At 55.0% G+C, this 15874-nt stretch overlaps 1 protein-coding gene across 1 annotated transcript in view; it reads right to left on the bottom strand.

Moving 5' to 3' along the window:
• Window positions 1-1776: 1776 nt before the first annotated feature.
• WDR87 (WD repeat domain 87) overlaps window positions 1777-15874 on the bottom strand; it is a 39132-nt gene continuing 25034 nt past the window's right edge. Inside the window, exons 4-9 of the mRNA XM_084814438.1 lie at window positions 13168-15065; window positions 11089-11899; window positions 9373-9584; window positions 8462-8799; window positions 4707-5693; window positions 1777-4625 (exon numbers count right to left, since the gene is read on the bottom strand). Of these exons, the coding sequence (XP_084670564.1) occupies window positions 2059-4625; window positions 4707-5693; window positions 8462-8799; window positions 9373-9584; window positions 11089-11899; window positions 13168-15065 (6813 nt within the window). The 3' untranslated portion in view covers window positions 1777-2058. The remainder of the gene's footprint in view (window positions 4626-4706; window positions 5694-8461; window positions 8800-9372; window positions 9585-11088; window positions 11900-13167; window positions 15066-15874) is intronic.

The following is a 15874-nucleotide window of genomic DNA, read 5'->3' on the forward strand; positions in this document are numbered from 1 at the left end:
GCGGGACACTACCGGAGCTGCCACCACTGCTGCACCAGCCCTGCGCACTGGCTGCAGCAGACGACCTGGCAGGAGAGGGGCCAGCAGGGCTCCGTGGGATAGCCCCCCCGCCCAATCTCTCAATCGAAAGACTCTTCCGGAGCAAGAGAACGGGCCGCCGGGCTCCCCAGGGAGGCTGTGCACCCAGTCCCTCGCTCCGAGGACCCTGGAGAGCTGCCCAGGTCCAAATGCAGCTCTATGAGGGGCCTTTCCTCAGAGCAAGGCACTGTAAGGTGGCCCTACACAGGTCGCCTCCCAGGCCAGTGCACGAGCCTTGCTTTGAGGAAGGGCCCTCAGAGTGCAGCGCTCGGACTGGGCAGCTCTCTGGAGAGGCTGCCCGCCGGGCCGCTCCTTCTGGGGCAGGGGGCGGTGGCAGCACGCGTCCTCCTGCCTCAGGCGGTGGGACATCTTGTGCTGATAATCATGATAGTTTCACCCCCAAGGGCAGCGATAAGTGACTGTAGCCAGATAACGCAAATGGAAATGCAGTCCATCTTGCCAGCGTGGAACGCGTGCCTGGCTGTTCAGGTGCCCAGGTGCTGCTAACTGTTCATGGGCCACCATTCTTATGGTTCTTGGGCAAGGCAGCCTTTCAAAGAGAAGACGGTCCTCTGTAAAAGAGGAGTCCTGGCCACCCTTACCAGCTGCTCTGGCAGCAGGAGCAGCAGCAGCAGAGGGCTGCTGGCTCTGCTCCCTGGTTGTGAGCTTTCTAGAGGTATCTGTCTGATCACTGCAAGAAGCTGAACTAGACAAACGTCCTTGCTGTGGTCCAGTGCACCTTTCCTCATGTCCTGACGAGGGCGAGCGCTCCTTTTCCACACGAGCCCTGAGGCTGGGTCAGAGCGAGGTGAGCTCACCTCGCCCAGGATCCTGCTCCTCACAGCAGCCAGCCAGATGCCTCAGGGAGACCCGCCAGCTGTCCCCAGGGGTTGCTCCCCACAACTGCTGTTCAGGGCCACCCAGCCTCTGAGCGGGCAGATTGCTCATCACCAAAGGCTGCTGACAGACCCCAGCTTCCTCCTGCCCATGAATTTGTTTTATTCCCCTTCAGTGGCATCTTTGCCAGGGGCCTGAACACTCTCTGGGCCTCAGCAAATGCCCAACCCAGCCACTGCTTATGCTGGCCATGGAACTTGCCTTGAAGAGAGAGGCTGATGGGGCAGGGCTGGTGGAGCATGGGGGGAGCAGTCTGCAGGCCATGTGGAAGGGCTCTGTGAGCTGGGGAGGGGGCACCAGTTCCCCCACCCATGCTTGCCCTATGTGCCCTTTTTAACATCAGCAGCAAAGGCCCTGCTCGCTGTCCTGCCTTCAAGATCACCTGGATTAGCTGGCAGTGGGTTCTTCTCGGTAGTAGCCACTACGTATGGAACATCTTTCCAAGGGGTGTGTGGTTGGCCCTCAGCTGCAGAATTCAAAAGGGCTTGGAGGACCCAGCTCTTTCGTAAGGCTTATAACTGATGTGTTTCATTGGTCATGCTGCTGTTTGCTTGATGTTTTCTTGCTGTGGCGCTAAACATGGCTAAATTATATTTAAAGGTACTGTTGTTTTTTTGTATTTTGAAGTTTTACTATAATGTTATAATATATTATGTTATATTATTGTATTTTTATTTTTACACTTGTATTTTGTTCACCACCTTGGATGGACTTGGTCCAGAATGGCGGGTTATAAACATTTAAACTAACAAACAAGCAAAAATGCCCCAAGATAGTCAAAACTCAACAGCAGTTGCAGGTGGCATCAACATCACCTTTATTCCACAGGGTTTACCAAGGAGCATTCATTGCCCTGGAAACATCTCACAAATATCTGTCCATGTGACTCATAGAAGCCAAAATGTTGATGCAACCCAAAAAAGATTCAGTATAAAATAATAATATATATGCATATGTGTGTGTGTGTGTGTGTGTGTGTGTAAACACACATGCACACACATGCATATGGACATATATATATACACACACTCACACAAACCCCGGCATATATTTATCTCTGGCTTATAGAAATAAAAAGCTGTTTCAAATGGGGGACGAGTGCACATACAGGCGCAGCTTAGACATCTTTCCCTTGGAGAAGAAGGTCTTCCACTTGAAGGACAAGGAGCCAAAGTGGGTCATTCCCCGCCTCCTGAAGGGGTGCACGTTGTTCTGGTAGCTGAGTGGGATGACACCATGCAAGGTGGGGGGCTTGGGGCGAATCTGGACTGAGTGATGGACCAGCTCGTAAAGGATCCGCTGGCCCAAATCAGGCTGGGCCTTTCTCATCTTCAGGTTGTTGCCTGTGACATATCTGTGCTGGTGGAGGCCACCCATCAACAGCTGCTGTGTCATGGCCCGGATGAGCGGGTTGCTCACGCCATAGAGGTCTAGCAACTTGGAGGACTGTTGGTGCCAAGCTGCTGAATCAACACCCCCTTCCACCTCCTTCAGAGACAAGAGTGACTGGTAGAGCTTCGTAAACCTCTCCCAGTCAACGCCTTTATCATCATCGAGACGGAAAACATGCTGTCGGCCGCCCCTTCTGAGCTTTTTCCGACGCATGAGTGTGGTCGGCTTGGTGGTCTTGTACAGAAAGCCTTTCGGAAGCCGATAGCGCTTGAGCCTAGGCATCTGGGACTGTTCCTCAGGGGTCAGGCCCAGGTCCTCCTCCATGTGCAAAATGGCCTTCCAGGCCCTCACGCGCTGCTGGCCCAAGGACCACGTCAGCTTGGTTGCCTTTCGCTGGGCACGCGAATCTGCCCTCTTCTGCTTCCCCTCCTCCTCCTCTGCCGCCTCTGCCTCCGCCTTCTGTTTCTCTTTCAGCCGCTCTCTGCCTCTCTGCTTCTCAGCCTCGTCTAGCACGATGGGCCGTGTTCTGAACCGGAGGCGCCTCTGCTTGTGCTGCAGCATTAGTCTTTCCTGCTGGGCCCTTTCTGCTTCGACCTGCCACTTTCTAATGTTCTCCTTGAGCTTCTTGCTCAGCCAGGCCTTTTTCCCCATTATTTTGCCTTCATCCTCCACCCACTCCCTCTCGGCCTGTTCTCGCCAGCCCTGCTTCAAGACATCTCTCTCCAGTTTCTCCTTCAAGTTCCAGGCCCGCAAGACAGTCAGGGCAGTCTTCAGAAGGCCCCTCATTCTGGCTGCAAACTCCCTGGGATCAGTGGCCAATGGCTGGTGGGCTTGCAGCACATCCTTGAGCTCTGCCAGAACAGACGCATCCCCTTCAGGCAAGAGCTCCTGAACCCCCTCACCTTCCTGTAGGATTTCCTCAGCTTTCTTCAGCAAACCCTCAGCCAGGGCCTCAGCGTCAGTTGCTGAAGTAATCTGGAGAAGCGACACCACTTGGAAGAGGCGCTGGAACATTCTGGAATCACTGGGCTCCAGCTTCTCTGGCTCAGTCAGGACTTCCAAGAGCAACTGGGCGCGTTCCGAAAGCTCAAGCTCTGCCCCAGGAGTAGGTTGCTTCTCCCACAGGGCAATTAATGCTTCTCTTTCCTCCTCGGAGGGGAGCCAAATGCCCTCCTCTCCTAGGTCCTCCCACATGTCCGCCTCTTCTTCCTCAGAGAGGAGTCCCTTTCTTCTGTCAGCCCTCTCTCCTTCCTCGATAGCCAGCTCTCCCTGTTTTGCCTCAGCCAGTTCTCTCAGTTTTGCCTCAGCCAGCTCCTGTGCTTTTGCCTCAAGCAGCTCCATCAACCTTGCCTCAGACAGCTCCATCATTCTCTCCTCAGCCAGCTCCACCGCTCTCGCCTCAGCCATCTCATTTGCTATTGCCTCTGCTAGTTCCAAAACCCTCGCCTCATCCACCTCCAGTGCTTCTGCCTCAGCCAGCTGCAGAACTCTTGCCTCATCCACACGTATGGACATGGCCTTGGCCAGTTCCGTAGCTCTGGCCTCCGCCAGTTCCATGGCTCTGGCCTCCGCCAGCTCCCTTATCCTTTCCTTGCGGGCCTCCCCCTCTTGCCCCTCGGCCAGGGCGATCTCTTGTGCCTCAGCCAGCGCCCTCCCCATCACTTCCTCCAGGGCCTTCTCCCGTGCTTCGGCCAGCACCTTTTCCCACGCTTCCGCCAGAGCCTTCTTCCGTGCTAAGAGCAAGACCCGCTCCCTCGCTTCTCCCAGGGCCCTCTCTCTGGCTACGGCCACTGCTGTCTCCTTCACTTCTTCCAGGGCCATCTTTTGTGCTTCAGCCAGAGCTCTCTCCTTTAGTTCAGCCATCATTCTCTCTTTGGCCTCGGCCCTCACTTCAGCCAAGGTGCTCTCTGTCACCTTGGCCAGCATCCTCTCTGACTCGGTGATCAGTGCCCTGTCCTTCACCCGTCTCCCCCTGGCCAGCTCCTCTTTCGCCTCAAGTGCCTCTCCAGTCTTATCAGCCAACTTCCCTGCTTTCCTCCTGGCCACTTTTTCTTTCTTGTCAGCCACTTCCCCCTCCCTTCGCCTGGCCGCCTCTCGTTCTTTTCCCCTGGCCGCCTCTCGTTCTTTTTCCCTGGCCTCCTCCTGTTCTTTTTCCCTGGCTGCCTCCCATTCTTTCCACCTGGCTGCCTCTTGTTCTTTCCCCTTGGCCAAGAATTCATGTTCCTTTCCTTTGGGCACCTCCTGCTCTTCCCATTTTCCTTCTTTTTCAGCCATCTTTTCTTCCCTTTCAACCATCTTTCCCACTTTTTCTTTTTTGGGAGCCACTCTTTTCCTCTTGCCTACTTCTTCTTTAGTCTTGAGCCCCTTCTTCTCCACTGACATTTCCTCATCAGACACCTCTCTTTTCTCCCTAAAAACATCCTCCTGACTCACGTCACTGCTCTCAACCTCACTCTCTGAACTGCTGAGCATGCCTCTCCCCTTCTTCACAGCCACCACGGTCTCCATACTTTCTGCAGAAGGCTGTAGCCGTGGCTCCTTAAAAGAGGTCTTGAATAAATCCTCCATATACCTCTTCCACCCCTCTGGATCAGTGGTGATTTTCTCCTGAGAAGTGAGGAAGGACTGGCTGACGGTTGTGAAGGCCTCCCAGGACATGGCCTGTCCGGCCAGGGCAAAGCGGGCCGAGGCCAGGAAGTCCTCAGCTGCAGTGCGGCCCTCGACTGAGGGCGCAATGCGAAGGATCAGCAGCTTGTAGAGGTCGTTGCGCCACTTGGACTTGTCAGTACTGTACTCCTGCCTAGGGTCGATGGCGCTGCCTCTGCTGGCCAGGGGCGGCGGCTTGGGCGTCACGGGCTGGCTGGGCTTGGCCTGCACCAGGCTGCTCTCCCGCTTGGCTTCCGCCGGGAGCGGGGCAGCTGGCTCCTCCTTCCGGACCTTCTGGTGCTTCAGCATCTCCACGTAGAGTTGCGTGCGGGTGTCGCGGCGCTGCAGGAGGATGGGGTGGGCCTGCTTGCGCACCTTGGCTGGCTTCTGGATCTCCTGGGATGTGGTGGGGAGGACTTTGGGCCCGCGACGCTGCTTCTCCTTTGCCTTGAGCTCTTTCTTGGCGCGCCGCACCTCCCGCCACGTGGAGCCGCTACTGGTGGTGCTGCTGCTGCTGGAGCTGGCGCCGCTGGCGCCGCTGGCGCCGCTGGCGCTGCTGGCACTGATGCTGGTGCTGCTCCCGGGCAAAGCCGTGCTGCTCGGCAGCGCCACAGGGATGTCCCTGCCACGGGCTTGCTGGATCCGAGGGAGCTTGTCAGCTCCGGCGAGCTGCCTGGCCCCTTCCAAGGAAGTGGCTGGGGGCAAGAGAAGAGGCGAGATTAGCGTGAGGGGGCGGGCTGGAGGCAGAGCACAGGCTTTGCCTGCAACGCAGGCCAGGCATCCCTCATTCATTCCCCACCTTTCTACCGAGGTATTCAAAGCGGATGGCAACATTAAGAACAATATAATACACACGCAGAGTGTGAAGCTACACCTGCCTTGTGTGTGGTTAACACAAAGCTAGGACAGAAATGTTTTAAATAAATTAATTAAAATGAAAAACAAAATGAACACAAAAACCCTGAAACCAATTTTTAAAAACCCCAGCTAGATAGTACTGCTGCCCCTGTCCCAAACAGCAGGATTTGCAGTGCAGCAGTAGCAGAAAACAAAACCCTCCATGAGAGCGGTGTTCCAAAAAAGCCCTCCGGAACCGAATGGTCTTCCCCGCTTGTCTAAACACAGTAAGTGGAGCTAGAGACTGGCTGCTACTCTGGAAAAGCGCCCTGTGTTCCAGGAGAGAGGTCTAAAGAAGACTTTGCTTCCAGTAGTCCGTTAGCTTCTGTTCTTGGCAAATAAAACTAAAACACTACATTTCCAAATATTGCAGTATTTGGGGAGAAATAACCTCCACATGGTACCTTACGTTTTGGACAGAGGGGTAACTTGCTTTCAAAAGTGGGTAACTGATAAAAGTAAATGCATCAGTGACTGTTTGGCAGTAGCTTCTTCTGTTTTGAAGGTCTGCACTAAGGAACTACTTTGGATCCTATATTCCAGGTTTGTGACATTTTAAGAAGTTCAAAACGTATATGCCACACCCACATGTTTTCTTTTGATCCTATTGGAGTGCTGGAAAAGTTTGAAGTATATTTTTACTCATTCTTGAGGCTTTTTCATTAGTCACCAATAAGGAGTAAAATATTTCTGTGCAGTAATAGAATATTTCTGCGGTAAAGCACTGGAGGGTGTTTGGTCTTGTACTGTGCAATGCTGGCAGAGCAGGAGAGGCAATTACATTCCACCTGCTCTTCTATTAGGATAATAAGAATGGATGAAACTGAATTTTATGAAATGTTTAAAAATGCTCCTACATCCCAAAATAACCTTTGAACTACCCCATATAATATACATAATTGGAAGATGGCCCCCTTCAAGATAAACAGTTCTCTTCAATCAAAACTGTAGTTTTTGTTGAACGCAAATTTATGTTTGATGATTCCTGATGACAATTACAAAAAAGGATCTGAACCCCACAATGAATTTTGGGACACCCCAAATGAAATGCCCATACCTCCAGGAGAATGTCCTCTGCCAGATGGCATTGAATCAAATTTGGCTCTATGTTTTATTTGGGCGTAGGACATTGTCAGGCATGGCAACCCCATGCCAATAATATGCAAAAGATGTAGAAAAGGAGGCAGAGAATCCATTTACACTGAGCATTTGTTAATTTCCAAGAAGAAGAAGAGAATTTAAAGGAGGGAGTATATCAGTGAATATTAAAGGCTGTTCCAGTACAAAATTTACCTGTGCAATAACCTCCTCCCCAAAAGAACCAACTATTGGAGAATGCCAAAACATATGTTTAAAAGAAGCATTAGCTGTATTGCACCACCAGCAATTAGCCAAATTAGACAAAAACCTTATTAAAGAGATGTTGTGGTGTCCAACAGACATGAAATGAAATTTGTTGTTGTATAAGACGCAGCCTAAGATCCATAGATGTGACAGGTGATGATCCACTGATTAGGCATTTTGTGGTGGTGCCCGCAGCAGTTTCTCAAATTCCCAAATGTGCCCACAGGTCCAAAAAGGGTGGGAACCCCCATGACATGGGGTAGCCCAAAGCTTATTTTGGGGTGCAAGGGCATATAAACGTTAGGTCCTTATGAAGGGTAAGGATTTCACTCTGTTTCAAATTTCTGTGCAGTTAAGAAACTAGGACCGTGGACCTAATAACCTGCTCTCTGAGAGTTGTTAGGATGGTGGTCACTCCATCCCTGGGAGATTGCTGTTCCTGGCAGGCTCATCCACACAAGCACAAGGGATGACAGCAAAACAGCTGGGTGGATTTTTGAGGGATCTAGATTTGAGCCATGTGACTCAGCCCTCATTTTTCTGGTGGAAGATCAGTTTCAGAAAGGACTTCTCCTTTGCTTTTTTTCTCCCTCTCCTCATGGTTCCCTTTCAGGCTTACCCCTGAGCAAGGGAAAAGGGAGACAGGCTCCCCCCCACCCCCCGTCTCTGTAGCAAGGAAACTGACCACAGGCTGCTAATCCAAGTAGTCAGGTTGGCCTGAGGCCCCAAGCTGACCAAAGCTTGAGGGGGTGGAGACCTGCCTGGCAGTGGATCAGGGTGCTGGCCAGCCCAAGCCCAGGGCAGACCTCCTGGGAGGAGGAGGAGGAGGAGGAGGATTGCCCCCTCCCCAGAGCAAGCTGAGGCGTCCTATTGCAGGGCTGCCTGAGGTTCCGAAGAACCCTCTTGGCCCCACCCCGAGCCCTGCCTTGGCTCCTGCTCTCCCTGGTCTGTGGCTCTCCAGAGCCCCGGCAGCAGGGGATTAGGCGGGTGGCTCCGTCGTCGCTGGAGTGTCTGCCTGGCTGCCAGAAGACCCTTTCTCCCAGGGCTGGAATGGTCTGCTCAGGAGCAAGGGTCCACTTGTGTGGAGGGGAACATCCCTGCTGCAGACCGTGAGGAAGCGGACCCAGCGCCTCGCTCTGGCTGCGTGCCCTGGGCAGCGTGGCCCCTTTTGGGGTGCCCCCTGTGGCAGGTGCGGGCTGATGCTCACTTGAGGTCTGAGGAGGCTTCTTGTCAGGCCTGGCGAAGAGCCCCAGCCACCGGGCCTGTGCCGCCAAGTGGTCATCTGGCTTGGCAAACTCTTCGGGCGTTCCCTCAGCTATGCCCCTGCGCCGGGAAAGGGGCGGGCGGCTGGGGTGCCGGGCCTCTGTCAGGGCGCACTCGGACATAAGGAACAGGTTGGCGGTCAGCTGGTTCTCCACCCGGTTCATCAGCCTCTCTGCCCCCTCCGTCAGGGCGTAGATGGCCTCTTCCTGTGACTCGGCTATGATACCAGCGGCTCGCACCCTGCGCGGGAAGGCAGCCTCGCGATCGTGGCTCTGCTCAGACCTGAGGAACGAACAGACGCCGCTGAGCGGGTGGCGGGATGGAGGGGGCTGCGGAGGGGCATGTGTGGGCTGGATGCTGGCCTGCAGCTCTGGGCAGATCCCCCCGCCCCGCTCCAGAGGAAAAGCATGTATTCCTTTTCAGAACATCCCTGTCCACCCTCCGTCCCTCTGCTGATGAGGGCTGCGTCTGTGTTCAGCTGCCACTGGGCCTGCAGCTCTTGGCCAGCTGGACACAGGCAGACAGTGCTGACCGGAACATAGCAGCCCAGAGTGCACGAGACACATCGAGTGTGACTCTTCCACCCTGTGCAAGCTTGGTGTGTGTGTGTGTGTGTGTGAAGACAGTGGCCCACCTTTACGCCCCTTGCTGGGCTTGGATCCCACAGTGAGTGGGGCTGGGAAAGCCCCGTGTCCCAGTTTGGCAACTTGGCCTACCAGACACAAGACGTTGCTGGGAGAGGGGCCTTTCGAGGAGGCTCATCCTAGCCAGAGGCAGTGAGGCTGGTCCCCTGAAAGGCTCCTGCGGCGGGGAATGCTTCCTCTGCCCCACTCCCAGCACAAGGGAGGCACTCACAGGTCTTCTAGGCTGCCTTCTGCCAAGCGCTGCATTTCCTTCTTCAGGACAAACTTATCAGTGATGCCGGCAACAGAGTCGAGCAGAGACCGGGCCAGGTCACGCACTTTCTTGTTGTCGTCCAGGAGGGCTCGGGCCAGCGGGACCACCTCCTGCTCAGTCAGCAGGTCCATCTTCCCCAAGGCCTCCCAAGCTGCCAGCCTCATCCTCACCTATGGAACAAGAATCAGGACCCAAATTCTTGGACATGTGGGCCTGATGGCTAGAGAGTCAGACCGGGACCTGGGTTCAAGCCCAGCCTCTGCCATAAGGCACGCCAGCCTCAGTTCCCCACTCTGTCAGGAGTGAATACTGGCAGTCTCCCTCACAGAGCAGCCTCAAGGACAAATAAAGGGAAGAACACCAGGCCCTGTGCAGAAGAAAAGTGCTAGGCCAGCAACAGGGGGCGCTGAGGGGATGGGAGACCATCCTCAGCCCGGAAGATTTGCCTTGGAAATGGCAGCACAGCAGCTCCGCTGTCCACCTCGCTGAAGCCTGACACAGAGGGACTTGAGTCGAACTCCTTGCCCAGGCACAAGCTCACTGGGCGACACTGGGCTGGTCGCTCTCTCAACTTGGCCAGCCTCACAGGGCTGTCCTGAGGGGGCAGGGGGTATGGGATGACAGCTTGAACCCTGAGCTCCTGGGGAAGAGCAGGACAGAAATGTTAAATACTGAAGGAACCCTGGTTGCCAATCAACCAGGGGCGTCCTAGTCTGACCAGTAAAACCGTGACCAGGTAACTGGCAGTAGCGATGACAAACCGTGGCTCTCACAAGGGGGGCCTGCCTGCTCAGGAGAGGGGGGAGACAGGGAGCTGAGTGGCCCCCCTCCTCCATTTTGTTTGCACCTCAGAAGCTAGGCCCTGGGCTCTGGCCACGCTCCAGACCTGTGTCTCACAAGGGGGAGCAGGAGCTGCTGGCTCTGGCTTCTGTGAGAGGCTGAGGGGAAAATGGAAGCAGGGGCCACCACCACACTGCTGCCAACGGTGCTGAGGTAGAAAAGGTGGGGAAACCAGCCAGCTCCAGGTGCCACCCCTGAGCCGCCCGCTCCATCAGGCTCGGCCTCCTCAGCCGCCGGCTTCCACCACGGGTCTGCTGGATCAGGCCCAGCCCCCCTAGCACCCTGCCTGGAGCCTGATCCTGGCTGAGGCTCGGTAATACCTGTAACTGGAGCAGAGACAGACGTATTGCGCAAGAGCGGAAGACACATGCCTCCACACAAATGCTTTGGAGTTAAGCCTCCCCAGTGTCCCTTGCAGGGGTATGTCACCTACTAGGTCCCGTTGGACTGCCTATACATATTATTGAAACCAGCATTTACTGAGGAGAATTCCGAGGGGAACCCCCCATGTCCTCTTTTGGATGATGTGAATTCAGTTGGCAAACCAACAGACCCAGTTTCTCATCTTCTCCACTCAGCTTCACCCCATCGTTAAATCTCTCCTCCTCCCTCAGTCCCACGCTTTCTTCTGACCCCAGCCATGTCCCCATTCAAGATCCCACTGCAGCTCCTCCCCCACCCCTGATGGCTGCCATTTTGCATGATGAGGACATGGCAAGGGAAGGGGCAGGAATTCCAGGGAGCCCAGCGCCCTCCCAGCTAGTGAATGACTGATGTAAGAATTAATGCGTTCTTCTGTGCCCCTTGACCCCACCCAATGGCACCTATGCTGACCTCCTTATGGTTAGTGTCCACGATGAGACGGTCAAAGGCCTCTTCCTGGACAGGGGTTGGCAGTGGGTAAGACTCCGCAAGCTGGACAAGGGCAGAAGTGCACAGCAAGTAGGTTGAATAGGGCACGTCATCCATGAGGTTCAGGATGGCCTTCATGACGCAGGGCAGGGTTGTGTCACTGGGCTTGTGCCGCATCCAGGGCTTGGTCACCAGCTCAGATAGCAGGTCCCGGCGGCGTTGCCCTTCAACAGAGGATGTCCCACGCCTCATCCTCTGCACCTTTTTCTTCCGGGCTTTCTCAGCAACCTCAGATGTATCCCACTCTGGCAACTGGATCTTGACCATCTTCCGCGTTGGCAAGGGATCCCTGCTCTGCAGCAATGAGCACTGGAGGGCCGCAGGGGTCCCTTTTGGAAACAGCTGGGCTCGGACAACCGAATTGGGGATATAGCCATCAGGTGCAATGGGCCATGAGCGCCCAGCTTGGAAAGGTATCCTGCGTAGCACGGGGACCAACGGTGGGAGGCCGCGGTAAGGTGGTGGTGGCGGTAGTGGAGGTGCAGCGGGCTTCTTCTCAAAAGATGGCTTGGGCCTGGGCTGATGGATGAGCTGGTACTCCACAGCAAACTCCGGGTGCATGTCTTTTATGGCTGGTGCATCCCCATAGAAATCTGGGCCAGGAAGACTGCTCACGTCCTTCCCAATGAACTCCACCACTTTGGCTACATTCTTCTCTATCACCACCTCCTTGCTGTTGGAGATGGGCTCCAGCCGTTCATACTTCTTTGACAGCTTGCCCACCTGGCGGTACCTTAGAAGAAAAAGGATTGGGGCCAGTGTGTGTGTGTGTGTGTGTGTGTGTGTGTGTGTGCCTGTGTGTAGAAATGGCCTTCCTTTTCTAGTCATACCCCAAATCCCAAATATCAAGTGTTACACACCTGCACATGCACAAACACACGCTCCAGTTCCCCAGGAACACGTATTGTGGCCCCTCAATTCCCTGGTTTCTTTAATGCAGTCACGTCACTTTCCCAATCAGCCTCAAACAGCCAGGCAAACTTCTGTCTTCCTGCAAATTTCTTTGCAGCCCCTCTCTAATCCCAGAGCTACATTAAGCTTATGGGGGACTTGGGGCAGAAACAAGTTTGCGGGTATGTGTGGGTGTTGCAATGGAACAATTGCCCCCCTTCCCACAGTACAGCGACAAGGAGCGGGAGATGGAGAATTCAGTGCTGATGAAGAAAAGTGGAGGCGGGGATTCTTGATGGAAAGAATGTGCTGAACTCCAGAGCAGCTGTCGGTGTTGCTGTCAGAGGGTCAGCTTTCCTGCTGCCTCCCATCTAGTCTCCTCAACCTGGTGCTCCTGCCTCTAGGCCAGCCACAGTCCAGCCTGCTACTTTTTCTACTTGCACCCTATGTCGCATTCAGGCCCATGAAAACCTGTGCTGTCCCCTCAGGTACAGCCCAGCCACCAGTCTCCCTCCTCCTCCACTTCCTTAGAGAAGGACAAACCCTGCTGCAGAGCAGCATTCAGAGACATGCCAGGGGGTTGTGTGGAACCCGTCTCAGGACACCAGTGAGTTTCCAAGCCCTGCACGGATCCTGAATCAGTTACTGATGTCCAACAGATCATCACAGGCCTTTTGTTATCTCTGCTGCCCCCTCCCCTTCCCGCAACAGGCCCTGTTTCCAAGTCCTGCGAGCCCCCAAAGTTGGATTTGGGCAGCCAGTTTGCCCCCAACAAGCGGTGGCCTCCTCAGTTACCGTGCAGGCAGGAGCTGTGGGGCCTGGCTGCTGAAGGGCAGGCGGGCCAAAGCACAAGAGGCTCCATGGCTGTCTATGAACCTGGAGACTGTCCACACAGCACTGAGCGCAGAGGCACTGAGGGCTGGCGCCCTGCGGACTGCCTTGGTCCCCGCTTACTTCCACCTGATGGCATCTGCACAGGCTAATGGCAGTTGGTAAGCAAGAGGTGGAGCGAATCACTTGACGTGGAATGTGAGACAAGGCTCACTCTTCCCCAGTCGTGGCTCCCCCCCAGCATTCACCCTGCCCTCTGCTCCTCATGGTGCAACTTACTTGGGCACGAAAACTATGTCGAAGGAAAGGAGGAAGTGGGACAGAAAGGGCAGCGGGTGCTCAACCACGTCATCTCTGACATGCCGGGTTGCCAGCATGCTGAGGTGCTTGCTGGGCAGGTACGCCACACACGATACAAAGTAGATGTTCATGTTGCAGCCCACGACCAGGTCTCCACGCTGGTTGGCAAAGCAGACTCGGCTGAATTTGAGGCTAGTGTCAAACTCTACCAGCATCTGCCCCAGGATGTCCCAGATGCGCACAGAGCCATCAGAGCCGCCAGTCACCAGCATGCTGAGAGTGTGGCAGTAGTCAAAGGAGGTGATGCTGGTGGAATGCATGGCATCCGTCTCCTTCCAGAAGGGGTTCTTCTTCCCAGGGACCAGGGCTCCCTGGCGCCACAGCCGGACCCGGTTCTGCTCTGTCAAGACACAGATGTAGCCAGGGATAAGCAGGAGATTGTTGATCCGGCAATTGGTGCTGGGGATGACAACCAAAGGTACCACCTCCAGAAGGCTGTTCTTCTTTAAGATCACATTGGAGAGGATGATATATTCATCAAGGCCATAGGAGCACAGGTAGGAAGACTCCCGCGAATGGTATGACAGGTTCCCCGAGGCTGAAATGCTGCTGAGTGCCACCACATGGCCATCATGCAGCTTGCGGCCACCCATCCGATACAGGTGCTGGGTGACAGTGCGCACCTTCCCGCTCTTGAAGCCACTGAAGATGAAGCTGGAAGTGCGGCCATCCAGGTCCAGGCGGCTGTAGGCCAGGCACAGTACCTTATCATCTATGCTGTCTGCGGCACGCAAGATGTACTTGGCTGGGCAGGGGTTCTTGGAGGTGTCCAGCACATAGATGTCGGTTGTGCCCATTGTCACCAACAGCTCCTCCCGGTCTGGGTCATAAACATAGTCCAATGCCTTTTCTAATAGCTGGAAGGGCCAGGTGACAAACAGCATTTCTCCTGTAACAGGAGATAGGAATCGGATGACTCCGTCTTCAGTGGTTGCCAAGATGCGGGCCTTGTCTGGCCCACACTGCACCCGCACCAGCTTTTTGAGCATAGATTTGGTCCTGTTGAAGAGCTGGTAGAAGTTGTTGACAGTACGGATGGAGAAGGTGTACTGAGTACGAAGGAAGAAGGTCTGTTCATTGATGAACTGCATCTGGAAGAGTTCCTCTCCAATGTCCACCCGCCGGAGTTGCTCACAGGTCGTCAGGTTCCACTCCTTCAGCAACCCGTCCAGTGAGGCGGTCATGAGGGTGTGCACCGAGGTCCGGCTGATTATGCTGCTGATGGCACTCAGGTGGGCCTTGAACTGGGTGATCTGGCTCCCAGTATCAAAGTTCCACACCTTGACATCCCCAGCCAGGTCCCCAGTGTAGAGAAAGCTCTGGGACCAATTGGCAGAGCAGCAAGTGAGGGACACACCTTGGCTCACCTGGAAAGTGCGGGTCAGGACCTTGGTTTGATCGTCATACACCCGGATGATGTTCTCGCACAAGGCCACCAGTGCTCCCCGCTCGTGCTCCACAGTGAGAGAGTGCACAAACTCGCCACTTGCAATGCACACCTCTTGTGTGACCCCCATGTGCCCCCCTGCAGCAAAGGACCAGAAGACCACCATGCCAATGGCACCTGTCACCAGTTCACCTGTTGTGGGGTTGTAGCACATGCTGGTGATCGAATAGGGTGAGCTCATGTCCGAGAGCAGTTTGAAGTCCTGAGTGTGGTCACCAAAAAAACGAAAATGGATGTCATCACAGTAGGCCACAAACAGTTGCTGGCAGGGGACATGGACGACAGTGAGGACCATCGGGTCTTCTTCTATGGCGTACACTTTCTCGGTCACTGAGGTCTCATCCTCTGCACTGTATATCCAGACACGCACCTGCAAGGAAAAATGAACTCCTGGGGCCACTCAAAGATGGGGACCCAAAGTTTTGCCAAGCTGGGAGTCAGAAGGAATGGCTTCTACCCCATGCTCCCGGAGTTTAGGGTGTTCCCTTGGTTTTGGTTTGATTCATTTATTTAAAAATTGAGACCCCTGTCTTTTAATCCCAAGGACCCCAAAGCAGCTTACCACAGATTATGCAGCTCAGCACAAAGCTCTGGTGGTGAGAGAGGCGAGATAGATGCTCGAGGGGGCAGGGGGTGGATGCCCAGTGTTCAAGCCTCTCTCTCTGGTGCTCCGGCCATTGGTGCTGCTGTTGCCCCTGGGGGCCTGCGCTGAGAACAGGGGAAACAGCCCCCCTTCGAGAACTGCACTGTCAGACAATATCTTTTGTAGAGGGAGGTCTGGGACTCAGGACTCCTGGGTTCTTTGGAGGGGAGTGGGAGCTGCTGCTTGGAGCAAGGGAGGCGGAACCCGCCCAGGGTCCTGGGCCTTTGCCCCAGCTGTGGAAGCGGAGTGGGACCTAGCATGGGCATCTGGGGGCGAGGAAAGGCCACTTCCTAAGACAGCAGATTTTCTTCTGCAGGGTGGGGGAGGGCAGGTGCCGCGGAAGTCATGATGGCTATGTGCTGCCTCCATGTTGGGTATGGTAGGAAAAGAGATGCTGGGTGAGACAGGCCTTTCGTCTGGTCCAGCAGCCCCACTCTTCTCCTCATGCTCTTAGGAGGAGGTGGATTGAGCAAGGCCCATGTTCAAGGGCTGGAGGCAGCAGGGAGCTGCGGCTCTCAGTGGCATCTCCCATGTCA

Source organism: Heloderma suspectum, chromosome 10 (genome assembly GCF_057233095.1).
Source record: "Heloderma suspectum isolate Gila_16-S chromosome 10, 16-S_ref, whole genome shotgun sequence".
Lineage (NCBI taxonomy): Eukaryota > Metazoa > Chordata > Lepidosauria > Squamata > Helodermatidae > Heloderma > Heloderma suspectum.